Raw genomic sequence first — 20522 nt, forward strand, 5'->3', positions numbered from 1 at the left:
TCCTACTTTATTATTCTAATGCGGGGACGAGAAACTTGAGTTTCAATATCTTTTCATTTTGCTGTCATGGTATACAAGGCTTACTTCCTGTACCTTTGCAGAAAAATATGGTCAGTTGTTTCTCCATTATTTTAACACGGTGCAAAGCTTAAGCTATGTCTTAAATCCTTTCGTATGTAAAAGAGGTTCCACACATTTTGTTACTTATTATTTTGCAGGAGTATAAATTGTACATATGAAAGTCTGATAGTTGGGTATGATCATTTGGCAGAGTTCAAAAATACCTTGGTTGATGCAATAGGAAAGTTTTTTCTTCGACTTGCAGGCCAACTGAAGTTGAAGGCTTGAAGCTGTAAAAGTTCCAGGCAGTGGCTGTCAAGGTAAATATATTACCTCTCTTTATAAAGTTTCTAAATTAGAAGCGTACTAGAACTTTAGTAGCCAGCTTTACAAGCTTTCATTGATCAATAAACTCCTCGAAACATTAGTAAAGACTTAAAACTAAAACAAGAAAGAACCATGGGAATAGCAGAGGAGTTGCATAAAAAAAGATTGCCAAATCTAGTTTCTCAAGCTTGTCAATAGATATGCAATGCTTCTTTGCATTATGAACCCAAGAATTAGTTCGGTTGGTACATTCAAATCACCTTTTAAAAACAAAGATCCAAAATATTTAGAGTTGAATCTCAATATCATGACTTTTTGTAAAGTTACAGGTATTTAAATTTGTGTACTTTTCTTTGCTTTCCCATGCCCTTTGCCATGTACTTCATTGCAAATCTTGCATGGAGCCCCAAAACCTAACATACACCATTGCCATGCATTAATTGAGAAAGCAAATATATAATATATATACAAGTTGGGCTATGATATTTGAGAAAATATGGACTTAAAGCAAGCCCAAAATTAAAATTGGGCTAAAAGCTAGTGTCTAAAGCCCAAATGAAAAGTACGAAAAACAGGCTCACGATAGATCGAATTTTGATATATTTTAGACTGGAACTAACTTAAATATATAAACTAGTTTGCCCCTTGAAGAGTAAAAAGACGATTATCTGACTGAGAATCGTGAAAGCCATAAGATAAAAGAAAATAGTGAAATTCTGTATACCAAGCTCTTGGCACTTGAGTGAAAGTCATAAGTTCCAGGCAGTACTGGCTGTTAAGGTAAATATATTACCTCTCTTTATAAAGTTTATAAATTAGAAGCATATTAGAACTTTAATAGCCTGCTTTACAGGCTTTCATTGATTAATAAACTCCTTGAAACATTAGTAAAGACTTAAAACTAAGCAAGAAAGGACCATGGGATTGCAGAGGAGTTGCAGAAAAAAGATTTTCAAATCTAGTTTCTCAAGCTTGTCAATAAATATGCTTCTTTGCATTATTAGCCCAAGGCTTATCTCAATTGGTACATGCAATCACCCTTAAAAAATGGCATCCGGCAGATATTACAGTTCAAATCTCAGTATCTGCATACCCTTCCTTTAGGAAAAACCCAGCCTGATTTGAAGCAAAAGAAGACAGTGAGAAGAAAACCAGTTGCAGCTCCAATTCCAAAGTTCCAATCCACAATCTTCATCTTTTTACCAGGGGACACAAGTGGAGGAATCTGTTTTCTTTGACATGGTGCCAGTAGTCTAGGGCAAAGAGCCTGGTTCCCGTCAAAGCTTGATTCAGGAAATGTCATGAATTGACCTCCTGAGGGTGTATCCCCGTAAAGCCTATTGTATGATACGTTGAATACAGATAAAAAGCTGAGACGTGCTAGAGAATGAGGTATTTCGCCAGAGAGATTGTTACGAGACAAATCCAATACTTCCAAGCTTGTCATCCCTGATATACTCTCTGGAATGCTTCCTGAAAGGTTGTTCTCTTCCAAACACAAATCATGAAGGTTCTTCAAGTTCCCAAAACTTGGCCAGATTGGTCCACTAAACATGTTATGACTTAAATCAATACTCGGCGGGAAGCTCCTTAAATTATTGTATGCCAAACGTGGCCTACCTTGCTCTTTCCTTTTTACCAGTGTGAAGTGTTCAGATGATTCTTTCAGTAGAGCAGTTTTGTGGACAAGGTTTTCTAGTCCGGTTAAACTTTCCGGTATCTCCCCGGAAAAGGAATTGTTAGACAAGTCCAAGTAAAAGAGATATTCGAACTTGCCAATCCAAGAAGGAAGGGAACCTCCCAATGAATTCCATGACAGATCCAGCAATTGCAACATTTTAGAACTACTCAACCCAGGGATTTAAATTGCGGTCGTGATCGCGTTTTTTGGTCACGTCACGTTTGTCGCGATCGCGGACATAACGAACGCTATTGCGGTCCTTCTTGGTATCGCGATCGTGAATTTTTTCAAATTCGCACAACTTCTTGTAAAACATAGTAATTATAATTATAATTATAAAAGTCACTTTTAATGATTTTTAGAGTGTTTTCTAACACTTATGAACCTTTATTAATATGACATGAGACTTCAATATTTCTTGTGACTTTGAAGATAGTGAAAATATAAATATGCTTGCAAAAGGAAAAAGGAATAGATAAATTAATGAATAGATTCTCATTAATTATTCCTATTTCCTACCACTTATTCTCATCTCATTCTACTTTCATATATAATTTAACATGCTTGATTCTTCATTATCTTTTCATAAAATATACTTCATTCATTTATCTAAAGATATATATTATTTTAAATGTTTTAATATCATCAAAATTAAGAACAATAACAAAAGATTTCTTTAAAAAAATACCTTACAAATAATGATAGTGGCACGATTTAGTTTTCACCAATTAGTGGAATGACGAGGAAGATCAAATCCTTCACCTTCACTTTGGGAGCGTTCTTGACTTGATTCTCTTGGCCTTTGTCCAAAAATATATCCAAAAAAAAAACATTTTCACCTTAGTTTTCATTCAATTGATATGGAGGATATATTTGAGGAGGAGGATACATGAAAGGTGGAGGTGGGTGATACATTGGTGGAGGAGGATACATTTGAGGTTTGGTATGGCACGCCATAATTAGGAAATGGTGGATAATAACCATATGGTTGTGGATAACCATGTGAAGGTTGTTACGGTGGATAAAACCTTGAGTGCTAGTAGATGAATCACTATACCCAAGGTTACTAGAACTCGATCTCCTACCACTACCGGATGAAGAGCCTATAGAAGTATGCTTCTTGCCTTTTCCCTTTGATGGAGCTCTAGGTTCACTTCTATCTCTCCTAGGTTCAGAAACATATTTCCATCAAACTCGATCATCACGAAAATGTCCACCAGTGGTACCACCCCATATTCTCCTCCATCTTGACTAGAAGACCTAATTTCACCTCTATCACCACTATATCCGTCATCCTCATCAATTGGACTTAAACCACCACCATCGGGTCCATCGCCACTCGACTTGGAGTTGACCTAGAACTTGAATGAGACAAAATTTGTTGTTGCGATTGATCAACATCCATTTCATCATCGAGGTATCCACAGGCAACACACGCATTTTCACCATCTAACAATGGATTCTCTTTCTCATGAAGCCATTACGATAGTGGATCAACATCTTCAAAGATATAATCAAGGTGATAGGATTAAAACTAGCATTTATATCATCGATGCTCATTCTTTGTTGATGTCTCATCTTAAGCCTCATATTATAATAGGTAAACACTAGTTTTCAAGTTTTTATACTTTAACCTATTTCTTGCCTTGGTGTGAATATAACTAAATGTGCTCCAATTTCGTTCGCAATTTGATCTTTGAAGTTGTTTGACTAAGCACTTTAATTGCTAATTTTTGTAATTCGGGAACACATGTGCCGTATATCATCCACCACTCAGCTGCATAATATTATTTAAATTTCAAAATAACTTTAAAATGTACAATATAATTAAATAATATAAATTAAATTAAATAATTTAATTAACTGTTTACCCGGATTCATTTGCTTCCAAGCTTTTTGTGCTTGTGGAGTACCGAATGTCTCATGTTTATCTCTAAATAGTAACAACTGCATAAATAAAAGATAGAGTAAAAATAAAAATAAAAATTCTATTTCAAATTATTTAACTAAGTTACAAATAATAGTAGTTGAATCTAACTTGATTAACCATCCTGACTTGAGTATCCATAGAAGGTTCTAATCTTTCAATTACTGATCGTGTACCTTCTAATGTTTCTATTAGTACATTCTCAGAATGCTCCACCCCAAATTGAAATTGAGGGTTGAGAAAATAACCTAAGTATAATTTATAAGAATATCATCAAATAATAATAATCTAAAGCTTAAAATAATAAAATATAAAAATAGTTCTTAATTATATGAAACATTTTATCTTACCAGCTGAATGCAAGTCGGAATGCATAAAATTCCATCTATTGTCAATAATCTTTTCATACTCTATGAAATATCGACAATTTTGTTGAATTGCTCGTTTAGCCCTATCAACAGCGTCATAAATAAAGCCCATCGTTGGTTTTTCATCGCTCTCCACAAGTCTCAATACTCTTACTAAGGGCTCATAAACTTTTATGAGGTCATTGGCTTTTTTCCAAAAACCTTTTCCCAAAACAATTTTTTTGGCTTCATAAGCAGGCCCTGACTTTTGCTTTCCCCATTTTGATTCTTTAAATTCCTATATATTCATAAGAAAAATTTTAAAATAATATAATTTAAATTATTTGGAACTAATAAAATCACTAAAGGTTACTATATTTAAGTAATTATATTAACTAATTATAAAATACTGACCTTTAAATTAAACATTTCTCTCAAACCTTGCTTTTGTCTTGTTATCTCTTCAAGTTGAATGAAATGAGTTGCAAATCGAGTAAGAGCAGGTCGAAGTATTTGTTTCCACGGTGTATACTTCTTCATCAAATCAACAGTCCAAATGTGATTGTATATAAAGCAAGTCACTTTCTTTTCCTCATCTAACACTTTTGCTACACGGGCTTTTTCCCAATATCTTCAAGGCATAAATCTAAGCAATGAAATGCACATGAGGTCCAATATAGATGTTGTCTTTTCAACATTAATTTTTTCAATGACTTTCATTCTTTGCCTCATTATCGATCACTATTTGGACAATGTAATTTTCTCCAATTTCTTCTACAACTGAATCTAACAAGCGGTAGTAGAATTGACATCTCTACTACGGACACTTGAGACATCTACCGATTTCCAAAAATGGTTCCTTCTTGCAATAAACAAGAAAATTAATGATGTGCATTTGATTCAAACTGTTGGTCCAACCATCACACATTAGAGTTGCACCCAATTCTTTCCAATAAGTCTTTAGTACATTTACCCAATCATGAACTCGTTGATACTCGACTCCAAATACACATCGAAACCTCATAAGGTGTTGGGAGCTTTACACCTTGTCCAATTTCTGTTGCCACTTGAATTAAGTTATACAACCATGGAGAGCTTGCTAATTGAAAAGGAAGTCTTTCATATATTATAAATTTAGATACCGCTTCACCTATCTTCCTTCGAAAACTCTTTAAAAAAGAGTCATTGACCTTTGGTTGCTTTGAACTTTTGCTTCTAACCAATTCAGGTATAGCTCCCCTTAAGGTAAACTCAGACTCACCTGGAATAGATTTACTTGTTCTTTCTCTATTATGTTCTCTAGCTGATCCATGAGAAGATCGCCCTTCTTTATAAATGTTATCCCAACCACCAGTACTTCGTCTGAATTCTTCCCTTCTATGCCACTCGTGTTGTGATTGGATACTTTCTCGAGTTGCTTGCCTTATAGCAGAAACCTCATCAATGAATCCCTCGTGCTCATCCTCATCTTCTGTTAATTGAGATAAGAATTCATCTTTTCTCCTCTTTTTGTCTATTTTCTTTGTGTTGCTTTCTTTTAGTACATTCATCATACTTTCTCTAATGAAACCTGTTAATAAAATAAAAATAATTCACACTTTATATTATTATTAATTATATATAATCTTTATTGATAAATTTACAATAACATTTAATAATAATAATAAAGTATCACATACCAATAACATTAGGGCATGGTGCAACATTGCCTGTTTTATGAGCAATGTGCTCTTTAAATCGTGTTATTCCTCCTTTCACAACTTTACCACAAAGTTTACAGACGATACTTCCTCTCGCATTTGGCACTGGAGTTCCAAAGTGCCAACCTATATCATTACTTGGTGCACCCTCCAATCCTTTAGTCGGGAACTCTTCACGTGGTGGCATGCTTTATTTTTATTTATATAAGAAACATAAAATTATATTTAGAAATATAAGCAACTCATTACTTATATTATCAACAATATAATACCAAAAAAAGTAAACAAAATTTAAAGCTAAAGTAAAGACCTAATATTATAGAAATAAATAAATAAATATTGTGTAAAACAATTTAATAATAATAATAATAATAATAATAATAATAATAATAATAATCATGATGATGATGATGATGATGATGATGATGGTATTAATAATAATAATAACAATAATAAAAATCTTAAAATTAAAAATTATATGAAAGGATATACTATATAGATAAATAAAATTATATAATAAAACAAATGTATTTAAAATATTTAGGTAAATAAATATGAAAAGAAATATAATTGAAATAATAATGCAAAACTAATTAAATTTTAATAATATGGTAATAATAACAAGTAAATAAATATTAAAATAAAATAAAGGAAAATAATAATAGTAATAGTAATATTAAATTAATTAATTTAATAATAAAATAGCAAAAATAACAAAAGCGGGACTAAATCGAACTTAAAACATAAATTTACGGCAAATCTGAAATAAATAAAAGAAAAAGGACCAAATTGAATGCACAAATAACAAAAATGGATCAAATGGAAATAATCCCCATCCTTCAAAATGCACACTTCAAGGTGGACCAAATTGAAATCTGAAATAAATTATAGGACAAAATTAAAAAGAAATAAGCTTGATGTAAATAATAAAAAATAGGAAGGGCTAAAAGCGTAATTAACCCTTCCGTTAAAAACACACGGATCCTAGGAAGCGGGTTGGGTAAGTCTTGTGAGTTAGGCCAAAAGCAGGCGTCGTTTGGTGCCAGTCTTTGCCCAAAGCGGCGTCGTTTGAAGGCCTATTTAAATAAAAAAATTTGAATCTTCATTTCACCATTCTTCAAATAATTTTTTTCTTTTTTCTCTCAATTCTCTTTTTCTCGGTGGTTGCCCGAATCCAGGCCATCGGCCCTTTATGGCGACCATGCAGCTCACCGGCGGCAGCGCCGTCGTGCTGCAGTGGTGGTGAAATCGTCGAAAATATTTTAAACCCCTTTTTGTGTAGAATATAGATCTAGGGATAAAATCTCAAAAATCACTCTATGTTGCTTGATTCAAGACATGCAAGTACTTTACTTCTTGGGTTAGTTTTCTACTTACTTGATCTATTGCTTTGCTTCTTTGCCTGCCACATGGCTATGTTTTTGCCTTGCTTAGAAATATGGAGAATGAAGAAATATATTTTGCCTTTTCGTTTGCTTGTGATTACGTGAAATGTGAGTTTGTGAGTCATGACTTCTTGACTTGTATTGTGATTTGTGAGTGAGTTTTGATTTTTAATCGACTTTCGGTCTTTTACTTTACTTTACTTTACTTTGTTTTGATTGAAAGTTTGAAACTTGACCGATTTTGCGGTTGGAAGGAATATATTCCCTTGCCTTTTGTTTTATTATCAAGTACATTGATTCATCTTTCTTCTCACTTTTCACTATTCATTCAATATTTCATTCACCGAATCACCATCCATCTACACTTGATTTTTTTTAATTTATGGAAGCGGAGAATAACGGAATAGCGGCCGTTATTGTCGCATGATGTCCGTTATCCGTTAAATTGCGGCCGCTATCCACCGTTATCGGTGTGAATCCGCTTCCTCCGTTATTTTCACAATAGCGGTTTCGATCGTGGCGCTACCACTATATAACGGCCGCTATTCGAAAACGTTCGTTATTTGAATCCTGACTCAACCAAATTGGAAGAGAACCTCTCGGGTGACAAAATGTAATAATAAGTGCCTTAAGACTTGTGAATTGCGATTCACATTGCTAGGCATTTCTTCCGGTAAAAGTTCAAACGAAGGACCAATATAGTCAAATTTTTGCGGTGTTGCGATATCTCAAGTCTTGTGGATATATTATTGATCTTTGGTCTTTCCAAGCGAGAGGAATTCGATGCGTCTGATTTCTAAACTCGAATGGAACTACACTATCGAGTTTGTTGCGTGCAAGATCCGAGCTCTCAAGCTCGGCAAGAGGATAGACTAGCGAGGCGGCCCTGGAAATTGTTAGAAGCGAGGCGAAGTGAGGTGACTTGGGCCATTGCAGAACAATTTATTCGATCGGACCGTCAAGATTTGTTGTGCGAGATCAATCCTCAAAAGTGAAGCCAATTCACCAATGAAGCGAGCAATGATCCGATTAATCTATTTGAGTGGCGGAGAAGGATTCTAGCTTTCTCGGTCTCCCAAAACGTCTGGAAGACTTCCACTAAAGTCATTCAAGGAGATAGGCGCCATTAAAAAACATACCATTTTGGTAATTAATTTTTCGACATCCTATTTGGTATTTAATTTTTTTTTAATATTTGGGTGAAAAACCCACGAAAGTTCATGGGAATTGCAGAGGAGTTACAGAAAAAAGATTTTCAAATCTAGTTTCTCAAGCTTGTCAATAAATATGCTTCTTTGCATTATTAGCCCAAGGCTTATCTCAATTTGTTGGGTTTTTTACAGTAGTAAAAGAAAAGAACAGAGAGCATAGAACAATGAAGCAAGATGCAAGAAATATTTTTAATTGCTCACAAATGTGCAGCAAGGTAGCTTGTGGCTGATAACTTATTCAGCTCATTAATTCAACTAGAAAAACAATACATTTATAGTCAAATACATCACCAAATACTACCTACCACCACTAAGTAGCCTAGTAACTTGATAAACATTGCTTGTACGCATAAACAAGCCACCTAAACTGGTCATTCAACACCTAACGCATCAAGTTGTCATCAACTTGTTCATTTTCAACTAGTTTGATTACAATGAAATTAAGGAGAAAACCTTGCTGTTACAGCAAGCATATATGCTGCAGTATGTTTACAAGCTGCATGGTTGGCCAATTTTCAACACTCCTCCTTGGACTCCATGCTACAAATTCAAATCATTCATCAAGTTTTTTGAACTTGGCAGTCCTTAGATGCTTTGTTTCAAGCAGACTCTGCTCAAGCTATTCATTTTCAACATTGGCTTCATTCTCAACCAAATCTTATTTACACACTTGACTATCCTAGTCTTTTGTGCCAAAGATTTGTTCATCAAATGGAGTCTTCTCCTCCTTCACAGCCTTGGTTGATAACTTGCCTTCAAACACATCTTGCCTTGTTTCATTGTTCATTATAGTCCTGTTCCTTCTTGCACAAACAGTTCATGAGTATAGTTTGCTTGCCTTCAGTCTGCCATTTTGGCTTGCACCTACTCGAGCTTGCATTTAAACCGTTCGCCACTTCGGCTTGCAGTTCGATAGGCTCACACTTTGACAGGCTCGAACTTTGCTTACTATCTTTAACTGGTGTCTTCAACAGGCTTGCAACTATATAGTGCTCTCACCTTTAGATGAGCTCGCACCACTTGCTGAGCTCATAACTCACACTTCTCGCTAAGCTCGCAGCTTGAGCTTGCGGCTTGCATATTTTTGCTGAGTTTTCAGCTTACACATTGGAAAGCTCACATACTTTCCTTGAAACTCCTCCTTCAGCTTATTCAAGCTTGTTTGGGAGTCTCACGGGGTTGAGCTGTTGCTGTCTTCTCTACAAGCAGTCCTTAACAATTGTTGGGTTTTTGACAGTAGCAAAAGAAGAGAATAGAGAGCATAGAACAATGAAACAAGACGCAAGAAATATTTTTACTTGCTCACAAATGTGCAGCAAGGGAGCTTGTGACTGATCGCTCATTCAGCTCATTCATTCAACTAGAAAAACAATACATTTATAGTCAAATACATCACCAAATACTACCTACTATCACTAAGTAGCCTAGTAACTTGATAAACATTGCTTGTACACATAAATAAGCCACCTAAACTAGTTATTCAACACCTAATGCATCAAGTTGTCATCAACTTGTTCATTTTCAACTAGTTTGATTACAATGAAATTAAGGATAAAACCTTGCTGTTACAGAAAGCATATGTGTTGCAGTATGTTTACAAGCTGCATGCACTTAACCAAAAATATCACAGCAGCATGGTTGGCCAATTTTCAACACAATTGGTACATGCAATCACCCCTAAAAAATGGCATCCGGCAGATATTACAGCTCAAATCTCAGTATCTGCATACCCTTCCTTTAGGAAGAACCCAGCCTAATTTGAAGCAAAAGAAGACAGTGAGAAGAAAACCAGTTGCAGCTCCAATTCCAAAGTTCCAATCCACAATCTTCATCTTTTTACCAGGGGACACAAGTGGAGGAATCTGTTTTCTTTGACATGGTGCCAGTAGTCTAGGGCAAAGAGCCTGGTTCCCCTCAAAGCTTGATTCAGGAAATGTCATGAATTGACCTTTTGAGGGTGTATCCCCGTAAAGCCTATTGTATGATACGTTGAATATAGATAAAAAGCTGAGACGCGTTAGAGAATGAGGTATTTCGCCAGAGAGATTGTTACGAGACAAATCCAATACTTCCAAGCTTGTCATCCCTGATATACTCTCTGGAATGCTTCCTGAAAGGTTGTTCTCTTCCAAACTCAAATCATGAAGGTTCTTCAAGTTCCCAAAACTTGGCCAGATTGGTCCACTAAACATGTTATGACTTAAATCAATAGTCGGCGGGAAGCTCCATACATCATTGTACACCAAATATGGCCTACCTTGCTCTTTGCTTTTTACCAGTGAGAAGTGTTCAGATGATTCTTTCAGTAGAGCAGTTTTGTGGACAAGGTTTTCTAGTCCGGTTAAACTTTCCGGTATCTCCCCGGAAAAGGAATTGTTAGACAAGTCCAAGTAAAAGAGATATTCGAACTTGCCTATCCAAGAAGGAAGGGAACCTCCCAATGAATTCCACGACAGATCCAGCAATTGCAACATTTTAGAACTACTCAACCAAATTGGAAGAGAACCTCTCAGGTGACAAAATGGAATAATAAGTGCCTTAAGACTCGTGAATTGCAGATTCACATTGCTAGGCATTTCTTCCTGGTAAAAGTTCAAACTAAGGACCAATATAGTCAAATTTTTGCAGTGTTGTAGTATCTCAAGTGCTGTGGATATATTATTGATGCTGGTGTTTCCGAGAGAGAGGGATTCCAATGCGTGCAGATTTCTAAATTCGAATGGAACTACACCACCGAGTTTGTTGCGTGCAAGATCCAGAGCTCTCAAGCTCTGGCAAGAGGATAGACTAGCAGGAACTGGCCCCTGGAAATTGTTAGAAGCGAGATCAAGTGAGGTGACTCGGGCCATTGCAGAACAATTTATTCTAATCGGACCGTCAAGACTGTTGTTTTGCAGATCAATCCTCAAAAGTGAAGCCGAATTCACCAATGAAGCAGGCAATAATCCAGTTAATCTATTTGAGCTGGCAGAGAAGGATTCTAGCTTTCTCAGTCTCCCAAAAACGTCTGGAAGACTTCCACTAAAGTCATTCAAGGAGATATCCAATTCAACAAGGTTAGAAAGGTTCCCAATTCCGTAACTCAGAGGCCCCGAAAACTGATTTTGTTGAAGGTGTAGAACTCGGAGATGTTGTAGCCGGAACAAATTCTCAGGGAAAGTTCCTGACAGACCATTTCCATTAAGGAAAACATACTGCAATGAAGTACAATTCTCCAAATATATCAAACCTTCTCCGAAGAAGTTATGTGCAAGATCAAGATATTGGATATGAGATGAACTTGTGCATAATCGCATGCTAATGAAGCTAGAGAAATAATTCTTTGAGAGATCCAAATACTTAATTGATGGTAAATGAATTGCAGAAGGAAGTGGACCGACGAGATAATTGTTACTCAAGTCAAGGACTTCTAGGTTCCGAAAATGAAACAAGTTGGCAGGAATTTTACCATGGAGAGAATTAAGCGAGAGGTTCAGGATTCTGAGTTGCTTCAATCCAACCAAGCTCTCACATATTGTGCCTGTGAGTCTTTTGTTCCCAAGCTCTAACCCGACCACTCTTCCATATATATCAGAGGAATTGTCACAAGTGATACCTGTAAATGAGCAGCAATTGGAGCTGCTCCAGTTCCACCCGCCAATATCCGGTTCTAAACATTTGGCGAAACCCTTGATGGCCGTTAAGTCATTCATATGGCATGCCGGTTCTTGAGATCCCTGTATCATCTGCTGAAACATGATAACCACCATAATGAAAGCCAAAGACACCTTTGGGATGCCCATGAAGAAGGAGCTGTTACTGGTTTTTATGAGCTCTGAATGAAATTAAAGTAGTTATTAGTCCACGACTCTGTGAAACTTAAAATGACTGAATCAACTAATATTTTTTCCTTCACTTTGGGTCTTTCCCGTGTAAGGGGACAAAGCCCCATGACTTTCTCGGAGCTTTAACAATCCATCACTGTTGCTTCTTTAGTACGGGAATTTATGATTATAACGTAATAATAATCTTATTGACATTCTCAATCAACGTTGTAAGGGGGCAAAGCCCCATGACTTTGTTTTATTTACTAGCGTATAATATATTGGTATAACAACCCTTCGATATTTATGTATATATATTGGTATAATAGCATGGGTGGCAGCCTACTGTGAAGCATGAAACTGATGAAATGTCCAAGTTTAGGTGAGGATCTCCTAAAGATCACAATTCAAAGCAGGTTGAAGTATTATAGGTGATGCTGAAAACGCGGTTTTTAGCTACATATTTCAACGAGCGTGACAGAGCAGGAATTACCGAATACTGCTGGGCAGAACTTTCAACTGCCCTTCATTTCAATAGGTTGATGCCTTGCCATATTAGTATTATCTAATCTAATTTTACCCTAAATCTTATTATTTTTACTTCCGTCGTATGGAGGCTTAATATAACCAAAATTCAAAATAATTCAACCATAAATTGAGTCATTTTTCATCTAAGTTTTGGCTGCCATTAAATCTTAAAATAATATTTGGTACATAAACTTTACAACTTTTCCTAATTTGGTATCTAAATTTTTTTTTCCCAATTTGGTACCTGAACTCGGCATGTTTTCCTAATTTGGTACATGAGCTTTTTTTATATTCAATTTGGTACTTAAATTTATTAAATATTATAAAATTACATAAAACAATAACGGTGTTGAAAATTTTTTTGTTATGCTACAAAAAATAGTCAATTTTAAAGAAAATTAATGTTAAAAATAGGTATTGAGCTATGCTTAACGAATTAATATTAAAAAAGGATTTGGCACTAAAGTAGAAAAAAGAGTCAAGTTCAAGCACCAAATTGGACCTCAAAAAGTTTAAGTATCAACTTTAAAAAAAAATGTCAAGTCTAGGTACCAAATTAGGAAAAAGTGTCAAGTTTGAGTACCAAATTGGACCAAAAAAAGTTTAGGTATCAAATTAGGAAAAATTGTCAAGTTCAGATACCAAATATTATATTAAGCGTTAAATTTATATTGATGGTGCAGATGAAGTAAAAATATGATAATATAAGTAGCTTAATTAATTTTTAAATTTTGTAAACTTAAAATTATTGAGATATTATAAAATAATAAAAATTATAAAAAATAAAAATTACTTTTGAAAAATGTTTTACTTATTCTACCATCCACCCTCCCACCATTGGCTAAAGGCATATGACGATAGACAGTGTTGGTTGAAAATAAAAAGCGGATTTAGTACATGGCTGGTGCAATAGGAAAATGTGTTCTTCGACTTGCAACAATTGCTCTTAAAGTAAATATCTTACCTAAATTAGAAGCATATTAGAACTTTAATAGCCTGTTTTACAAGCTTCCATTCGTCAATAAACTCCTTGAACCATTAGTAAAGACTTAAAACTAAAACAAGAAAGAACCATGGGAATAGCAGAGGAGTTGCATAAAAAAAGATTGCCAAATCTAGTTTCCCAAGCTTGTCAATAGATATGCAATGCTTCTTTGCATTATGAACCCAAGGATTAGCTTGGTTGGTACATCCAAATTACCTTTTAAAAGTGACATCCAAAATATTTAGAGTTCAAATCTTAATATCATGACTTTTTTGTAAAGTTAGTAGGTAAAAGAATTATTGTGCCTTTAAACTTTTGTACTTTTCTTTGTTTTCCCATGCCCTTTGTCATGTACTTCATTACAAATCTTGCATGGAGCCCCAAAACCTAACATGCACCATTGCCATGCATTAATTGAGAAAGCAAATATATAATATATATACAAGTTGGGCTATGATATTTGAGGAAGTATGGCAAGTCCAAAATTAAAATTGGGCTAAAGCTTGTGTCTAAAGCCCAAAAGAAAAGTATGAAAAACAGGCTTACAATAGATCGAATTTGGATATATTTTAGACTGGAACGAACTTCAATATATAAACAATATAATTTGCCCCTTGAAGAGTAAAAAGACAAGTATCTGACTGAGCATTGTGAAAGCCATAAGATAGAAGAAAATAGTAAAATTTTGTACACCAAGCTCTTGGCGCTGGAGTGAAAGTCATAAGATAGAAGCGATCTGTCAGCTTCCCTAATTAGAGCGTAGGGTGAATTGAGCAATAGTGGTTTGTTTTTCATGCTTTGTTGCTTAATGTCGAAGAAAAAGTTCATGAATAGAAAAATTTTCATGAAGTTATTCAAAAGAGATGATTGTTTCTCGACTGCTAATATTTATGGGGTCATATTCAAATTGCAAAGGATAATTTGATATAGTTCACTCATCAACAATCGTGCGTAACTCATTAAGATAGTGAGTGATAGGGTTGGTACGTTTAAGATTTTGTTTAAGAGTCTCATGCAAATTATATACCGGAGACTCGATGAGCATTTTTTGGCATGGCTATGATAGTGACAATTGTTGAATCAACAGATGCGATGATAGCATGATAGACAAGACTATCTTGCCACTGCCAAGATTGGTACTCTAGATTGGTTACTTGCGGACATGGTAGAATCCACAAGGCAGTTGGCACTACGTATCAACTTGGGACCCCATGTTAATAGAAATATACGAACCAGTTTGTGTGAGGTGATTGACAACATAGGAAGTGGGTAGAACAGGGAGATGATTGATGGGGGATGACGGTGGTTTGGTTAATGTTGGTGGCTGATGTAGGTGTGGGTGTTTTGGTGGTTGAATTTTCGGTATTTGTGATAAAAAGAGGAGGGAAAAAATATTGCGAGAGATCATAAAACTATTTATAAAAGAAAGAGATGACAAAATAAAATTTGTTTTGCTTTCCTTTCCTTAGTTTTCCCCAAATTGGGCTAAATAAAAAATTTAAGTCTCAAGGAAAAACAAGGAATACTTATCGAGGGAAAGGCTTTTCTCCACTTCCAATCCATACATAGGCTTAATTTTTTTCAATATGTTTTGGTTAAACAATTTAAGGGGAAAAAAGCAAGAATCTTCGTAAATTATTTACATCATTGATCAATAGGTCAAATAGGTATGTTTACATCATCTATTATCATTTGGGTTCATTTCTTCATAAATTATAAGTTTGGATACTCTTATATTTATTTTAATTCATTAATTTTTAATCTATAGTTATACTATTTCTACCGCCTCACCAACCATTGACAAAAGGTAGATGTGGTGATTAGGGGAGACCAAAAATTGATTCGATTCGAAAAATATTTTGAGTTATTCATTTTTTTCAAGTCAACTTAAATATTTACAATTCGAATAACTCAAATAACAGATTGGTATAAATACATCTTTAGTCCCTGCCAATTTTGAAAATGAGCTAATTGGCCTCTTTCAACAAAATTTTAAAAAATCAATATAATTTTTAAAATTCAAAACATTTATAAAAGCTCCAAATTTTATTTTTTAAAAAATACAAAAATTTTAAAAAATATTAAAGAATATATAAATAAAGTTAAAATTTTAAAATTTTCTAAAATAATAATTTTGAGACCTAAATAAATTAGTTAAGGTTTCAAGTTTATGACACTAAGTATTTTCTTGTTCTTATTTTGCTTTGAAAAATTTTCAAATAATGGTTTCAAATTTAAGAACCAAATTTAAGTGTCCTTGCATGAAATTAATTATATTGTAAACATGATTTTAATTTGACTCAAATAATTTAACTCAATTCATCTCGACTCAAATTTCATTTCACTCGACTCGATTCGAAAAAATTTCAAATTAAATTAAGATGATAAAATAGAACTTGTCAACTTGATTAACTCGAAATTTTTTTCACTCGATTCAATCAAATGCTCACCCTAATGGCAATTGACAGTGTTGGTTGTCTCTAAGTGGTCACAATAAAAAACAAAAAAGAATTATAATAGGTCATCTTCTGAAAAATTGAAGAAATGGTTTTGTTCCATACAAAACATAATGAAAACCCTAATATTTCTGTTAAAAATTATTTTTAAGTGAAATCTCAAATTTTCAGTCTTCCAATTCAACTGAAAACAAGTCCGGCTCAAATAGCAATTACTCGAGGCACTTCTTTTTTCTTTTTACACTACTTCGGAAACCCAAGGAATGGGTCTCATGGATCCCAAAAAAAGAAAACTTCAGAGTCATGTGAACAGTCCTTTCCTTTTATTACATATGGATTGGGGGCTAATGCTACAAGGCCACTAAAATATCATGAGAGAACAGGTCTCAATCTCCAGTAAAAACATAAACACACAAGATATGGGAGGACAACAGTTATGGACTGAATTGAATAAGCAATATAAACCTGCTGAAATGTTAACAAACAGTTGAAAATAGAGCAGTCAAAAAATTAGGCCAAGTTGTAACTATGAAAATTTTCTATGGAAGTAAATTCAATTTGAGCTCAATTGTGTTCCCAAAAAATATTACTTCTTACGACAGTGAAGAATGACATTGAAGGAGTAAGTTTCAATCAGTAGAGGCCCAAAAATTTCCACCAGAATTTTCCAACAACACCCCAGATGATGGCATTAATGGAAGCCATTATAAATCCCATCTTGAATACCTCGGGAAGGTCTACGTATCCGGCTGTCAACAAAAACAAATGAATTCATCAGTTCCCGGTGCAAAATCCGAGTGGACAAAAGTAGGCCTTGTTTGTGCAAAGGCACGGTGCTCATATGCATGTGTAAAAAGAGAGGAAAAAAGAGACACACCTCCATAGTAGACAGCTGCCTGACCACTGCTATAATGTGTTAGGGCACCAAAAAGATTGGTGTTGTAAGCAAGAGCCAGTGCTGCTAACATGCCAGGTACTCCAGCTGCCAAATGCATGGCGAGAAAAGCGGAGTATAATGCACCTACATGACCGGTTTGACTTGCAAATAGGTAGTGGATGAAAAAGTATGATGCCTGAAGAACACCCAATGCAGCTGGCCAGCTCAATGAGAGAGATTGAAGGACCTTAGCTACACAACCAGACATCCAGCTCACTATCCCAAGGTTTGTCAATTGGCCTGCCATGCCTACCAAAACAGCAAACCAAGCCAATGTATCCCATGCTGATTTTTCGCTTAAGCAATCATTCCAGTCGAGCACGCCTAACAAAAGGAGTATTGACAAACCGATCATTGCAGCCACAGCACTTGGTATACCAAGACTCTCACTGCACATGGTTCAGGAAATATCGACAAATCAGGAAATTGTAAATTACATGTTCTGAAACAAACATCAAACCACAAAATTCATAGCTACAAATTCGCTGCCTATGAGCATGCATGGACATTGACCATAAATGATAAGAAAAATAGTCAGTGCACACGTGCATGCAAGTCACTACTAAGAAACATTTTTATTGCCTTGAACTATAGCAGGGCAATCATGCTTCAATATTTCAAACTCATTTCTAGAAATAAATCATTTCCTCAACATTGGAGTACACAACTGATTGGAGTTAATTTCATAGATGCATCTACAACTTCCTCTATAACCACATTCTTTTTTTAAAAATAAGCATCATAAGTAATAGTAGATGGTATCCTCGCTGAGCAGAGCTTAACAGGAAAGCAAACAAGGTAGTTAATCAAGATACACTTATTCCATTTTTATACAAACATATATTTCACGTACACACAAACATAGGATGCAAAGACATCAAATTCTCAGCTCAAATGGAAAGAAAGGTGAATTGGTATGATGAACTGTCACTTATGACTTACCCACAGACCCATAGAGCAACTGCAAGAAGCATTGTTCCAACCATGATCCATTCATTTCTAGTGACAGGACCCATGTTCTCTAGTTTCTTTGCTGCCATTGCAGGGGCATCTGGTGTGTCTTTGGTTTCGGGAGGATAAAGCTTGTATAAAATCAATGGAGTAAGCAGTAGAGAAACAAGTGCTGGTAAACTAGCCGCCTTGAACCACGAAACCCAAGGACTTGAAATGACAATCCCAAGCTCCTCTGCTAATTTGAGGCATAGCAAATTCTGAGCTGCAGCAGTCAAGAAAAGAGCACTGGAGTTGCCAGCAGACTGTCATAGACAACCACGAGTAATGCATAAGTCAAAGACCCAAAACTACTAATGCAACTAGGAACAAAGATAATCACAAGTTCAAATGAGACATACAAATCAAAAAGCCTAACCATATGAAAACCCAGAATCCAGATTACTCTAACAGAGTAACAAAAGCCTATTTCCAGGACCTAACAGTATAAAATTAATTATTCCCAGTTTCCCACCCATGAATCTAAGCTAACAATATAAACAAAATAAACCAAGTAAAGGGTATTCTCTAGTTCAAATGGGACAGAGGAATGCAAGAGTCTAGCTATATTAAAACCCAGAATCCAGATTAATCTAACAGAGTAAACTAAGTCTAATTCCATAATCTAACAGTATACAAATTAAATATTAATTATTCCCACCCATAAATTCAAACTAATATTATAAGAAATTAAACTAAGTAGATGATCATCAGTAATAAACTAGAAATTAAGGCAAACCTGAAACTGCGATTGAATTAGATAACTCCCAAGCTTCTTGGATGACGAATCTCCAGGCCGACTTCCAGCAGACAAAGACAAGGACTTAATAATGGGCAAGAAAACCCCACCAGCTCTAGCAGTAGTACTAGGCATCGCCGGCGCAATCAAGGCCTCACTCAAAGTCAGTCCATAAGACAACCCCAACGTGCTTTTGCCCAACCATTTGACGAAATAAGTAGCGATTCTGTCCCCGAGCCCCGTTTTCACGAATCCACGAGCGAAAAAGAAGGAAATGACAATCAACCAAATGACTTCATTGGTGAAAGCACTGAAGGCGGACGCAAACGGCAGCGTTTTGGTGACGATGGAAGTTGTGAGACCTATAAAAGCCCATGCTCCAACGGGTAAAGGGCTTAAGACTAGACCGGCGATTGTGGATAAAAAGATGGCCAAAAGTTGCCAGGCTTGTGGAGTTACTTCGACCGGTTTGGGAACGAGAAAACGAACAATTAGACCAATGGAAACTGAGAGAAACAAAGGGAAGAGTTTGGCTCCTTGAGGAGGAGGAGAGGTGGTCGTTTCAGTAGGTGGGGTGCTGTCGTTTCGAGAAACGGCCCGGATAGGTGAAATGAGGGGCTTGGGTCGTTCGGGAAGTAATAAGAGAGGCTTGAGCGGAGATCGAAGGGTGGGGATTGAAGATGAAGGGAAAACGGATGGCTGGGAAATTTTCGTAATGGGTCTAGACCGGAGGTGAAGCGAAGACCGGGAGGAAAGCGAGAAGGGAGTGGTGGTAACAGTGGAGAAAGCTTGAAGGGCTAAGCTCTCCATTGTTTGGATTGAGAGAAAATGGAAGGAAAAAAGCTGAAAATCAAGTAAAGGAAAAGACGATGGCTGATTCTGAGTAAGAATGACCTTTGATTGAAATGAAAAGGAACGGAAATCCCAAAGGGAGTGGCGAATCTGAAACTGGTGATTGGTGGTGAATTGGGTCGGGTTTGTCTAGTTTCCTACGGAGGGAAGTTTTTTTATATTTTTTCTTTTTCGCTTTTATATTTTTGAGGTTTTTATTTGAGGCTCTCTTTGCTTAGACTGAAATTTTCATAAGTATTCGGATAAATTACATCTAACTACACTAAATTATTAATATATTTATATTTGGTCATTTATTTTAAAATTTTGTATTTAAGTTATCTGCTATTAAGTTTTTTTTTAAAGTCCAGCTAGCAAGCTCCAAGTGGCAATTCGATTGACGAGTAAAAAAACATACTTAAGATTCAAGTCAATCTAACGAACAATGTTGGAGATCAGAGAAGAAAATTGTTTGGATTTTGGTTTGTTTTAGGGAAAAAAACTAAATTATAGAAGAGAAGTGAAATGAGAGCTATCAATTGGTGCGGAAAAAAAAGGCCTTACAGTAATTATTTTAACAATCTAATGGCTCAAATGAAAACATTTCAAATAGTT

The 20522-nt window shown here is 35.4% G+C and overlaps 3 protein-coding genes and 1 pseudogene across 5 annotated transcripts; all 4 read right to left on the bottom strand.

The window, feature by feature from the left end:
- Nucleotides 1–1465: 1465 nt before the first annotated feature.
- LOC105796020 (phytosulfokine receptor 1-like) lies at nucleotides 1466–8554 on the bottom strand (annotated as a pseudogene).
- LOC105796019 (uncharacterized) lies at nucleotides 3705–4953 on the bottom strand. Of its 3 annotated transcripts, XM_052628649.1 has the most exons (5): nucleotides 4757–4953; nucleotides 4346–4640; nucleotides 4172–4243; nucleotides 3940–4015; nucleotides 3705–3845 (listed from the first exon to the last, which is right to left on the bottom strand). In XM_052628649.1, the coding sequence occupies exons 1-4, from the start codon at nucleotides 4880–4882 to the stop codon at nucleotides 4002–4004; spliced, it is 507 nt and encodes a 168-aa protein (XP_052484609.1). In that variant the 5' UTR covers nucleotides 4883–4953; the 3' UTR covers nucleotides 3705–3845; nucleotides 3940–4001. The 3 variants fall into 3 exon arrangements, with proteins under 3 accessions (XP_052484609.1, XP_052484610.1, XP_012481120.2); XM_052628650.1 differs by lacking the exon at nucleotides 4172–4243; XM_012625666.2 differs by lacking the exons at nucleotides 3705–3845; nucleotides 3940–4015 and having other exon boundaries at nucleotides 4032–4243.
- A 1375-nt stretch (nucleotides 8555–9929) lies between the features above and the next one.
- LOC105795094 (phytosulfokine receptor 1-like) lies at nucleotides 9930–12602 on the bottom strand. Its single transcript, XM_012624567.2, has one exon. It carries the CDS (start codon nucleotides 12418–12420, stop codon nucleotides 10354–10356), a length of 2067 nt encoding a protein of 688 aa, XP_012480021.1. The 5' UTR covers nucleotides 12421–12602; the 3' UTR covers nucleotides 9930–10353.
- Nucleotides 12603–16711: 4109 nt separating this feature from the next.
- LOC105795097 (dicarboxylate transporter 2.1, chloroplastic) lies at nucleotides 16712–20072 on the bottom strand. Its single transcript, XM_012624568.2, has 4 exons — nucleotides 19077–20072; nucleotides 18290–18603; nucleotides 17288–17736; nucleotides 16712–17159 (listed from the first exon to the last, which is right to left on the bottom strand). The coding sequence occupies exons 1-4, from the start codon at nucleotides 19884–19886 to the stop codon at nucleotides 17044–17046; spliced, it is 1689 nt and encodes a 562-aa protein (XP_012480022.1). The 5' UTR covers nucleotides 19887–20072; the 3' UTR covers nucleotides 16712–17043.
- Between the last annotated feature and the right edge of the window lie 450 nt (nucleotides 20073–20522).

The sequence above is a fragment of the Gossypium raimondii genome, chromosome 3 (assembly GCF_025698545.1).
Source record: "Gossypium raimondii isolate GPD5lz chromosome 3, ASM2569854v1, whole genome shotgun sequence".
Lineage (NCBI taxonomy): Eukaryota > Viridiplantae > Streptophyta > Magnoliopsida > Malvales > Malvaceae > Gossypium > Gossypium raimondii.

Coding starts and splice junctions, on each gene's coding strand:
- LOC105796019 (XM_012625666.2), bottom strand. CDS start 4,882: ATGAAGAAGTATACACCGTGGAAACAAATACTTCGACCTGCTCTTACT. Junction 4,641..4,756: donor GAGAAATGTTTAATTTAAAG/GTCAGTATTTTA, acceptor ATGAATATATAG/GAATTTAAAGAATCAAAATG. Junction 4,244..4,345: donor TTCCGACTTGCATTCAGCTG/GTAAGATAAAAT, acceptor AATTATACTTAG/GTTATTTTCTCAACCCTCAA.
- LOC105795097 (XM_012624568.2), bottom strand. CDS start 19,886: ATGGAGAGCTTAGCCCTTCAAGCTTTCTCCACTGTTACCACCACTCCC. Junction 17,737..18,289: donor GTTGCTCTATGGGTCTGTGG/GTAAGTCATAAG, acceptor AACCATGTGCAG/TGAGAGTCTTGGTATACCAA. Junction 17,160..17,287: donor GGCAGCTGTCTACTATGGAG/GTGTGTCTCTTT, acceptor TTTTGTTGACAG/CCGGATACGTAGACCTTCCC.
- LOC105795094 (XM_012624567.2), bottom strand. CDS start 12,420: ATGGGCATCCCAAAGGTGTCTTTGGCTTTCATTATGGTGGTTATCATG.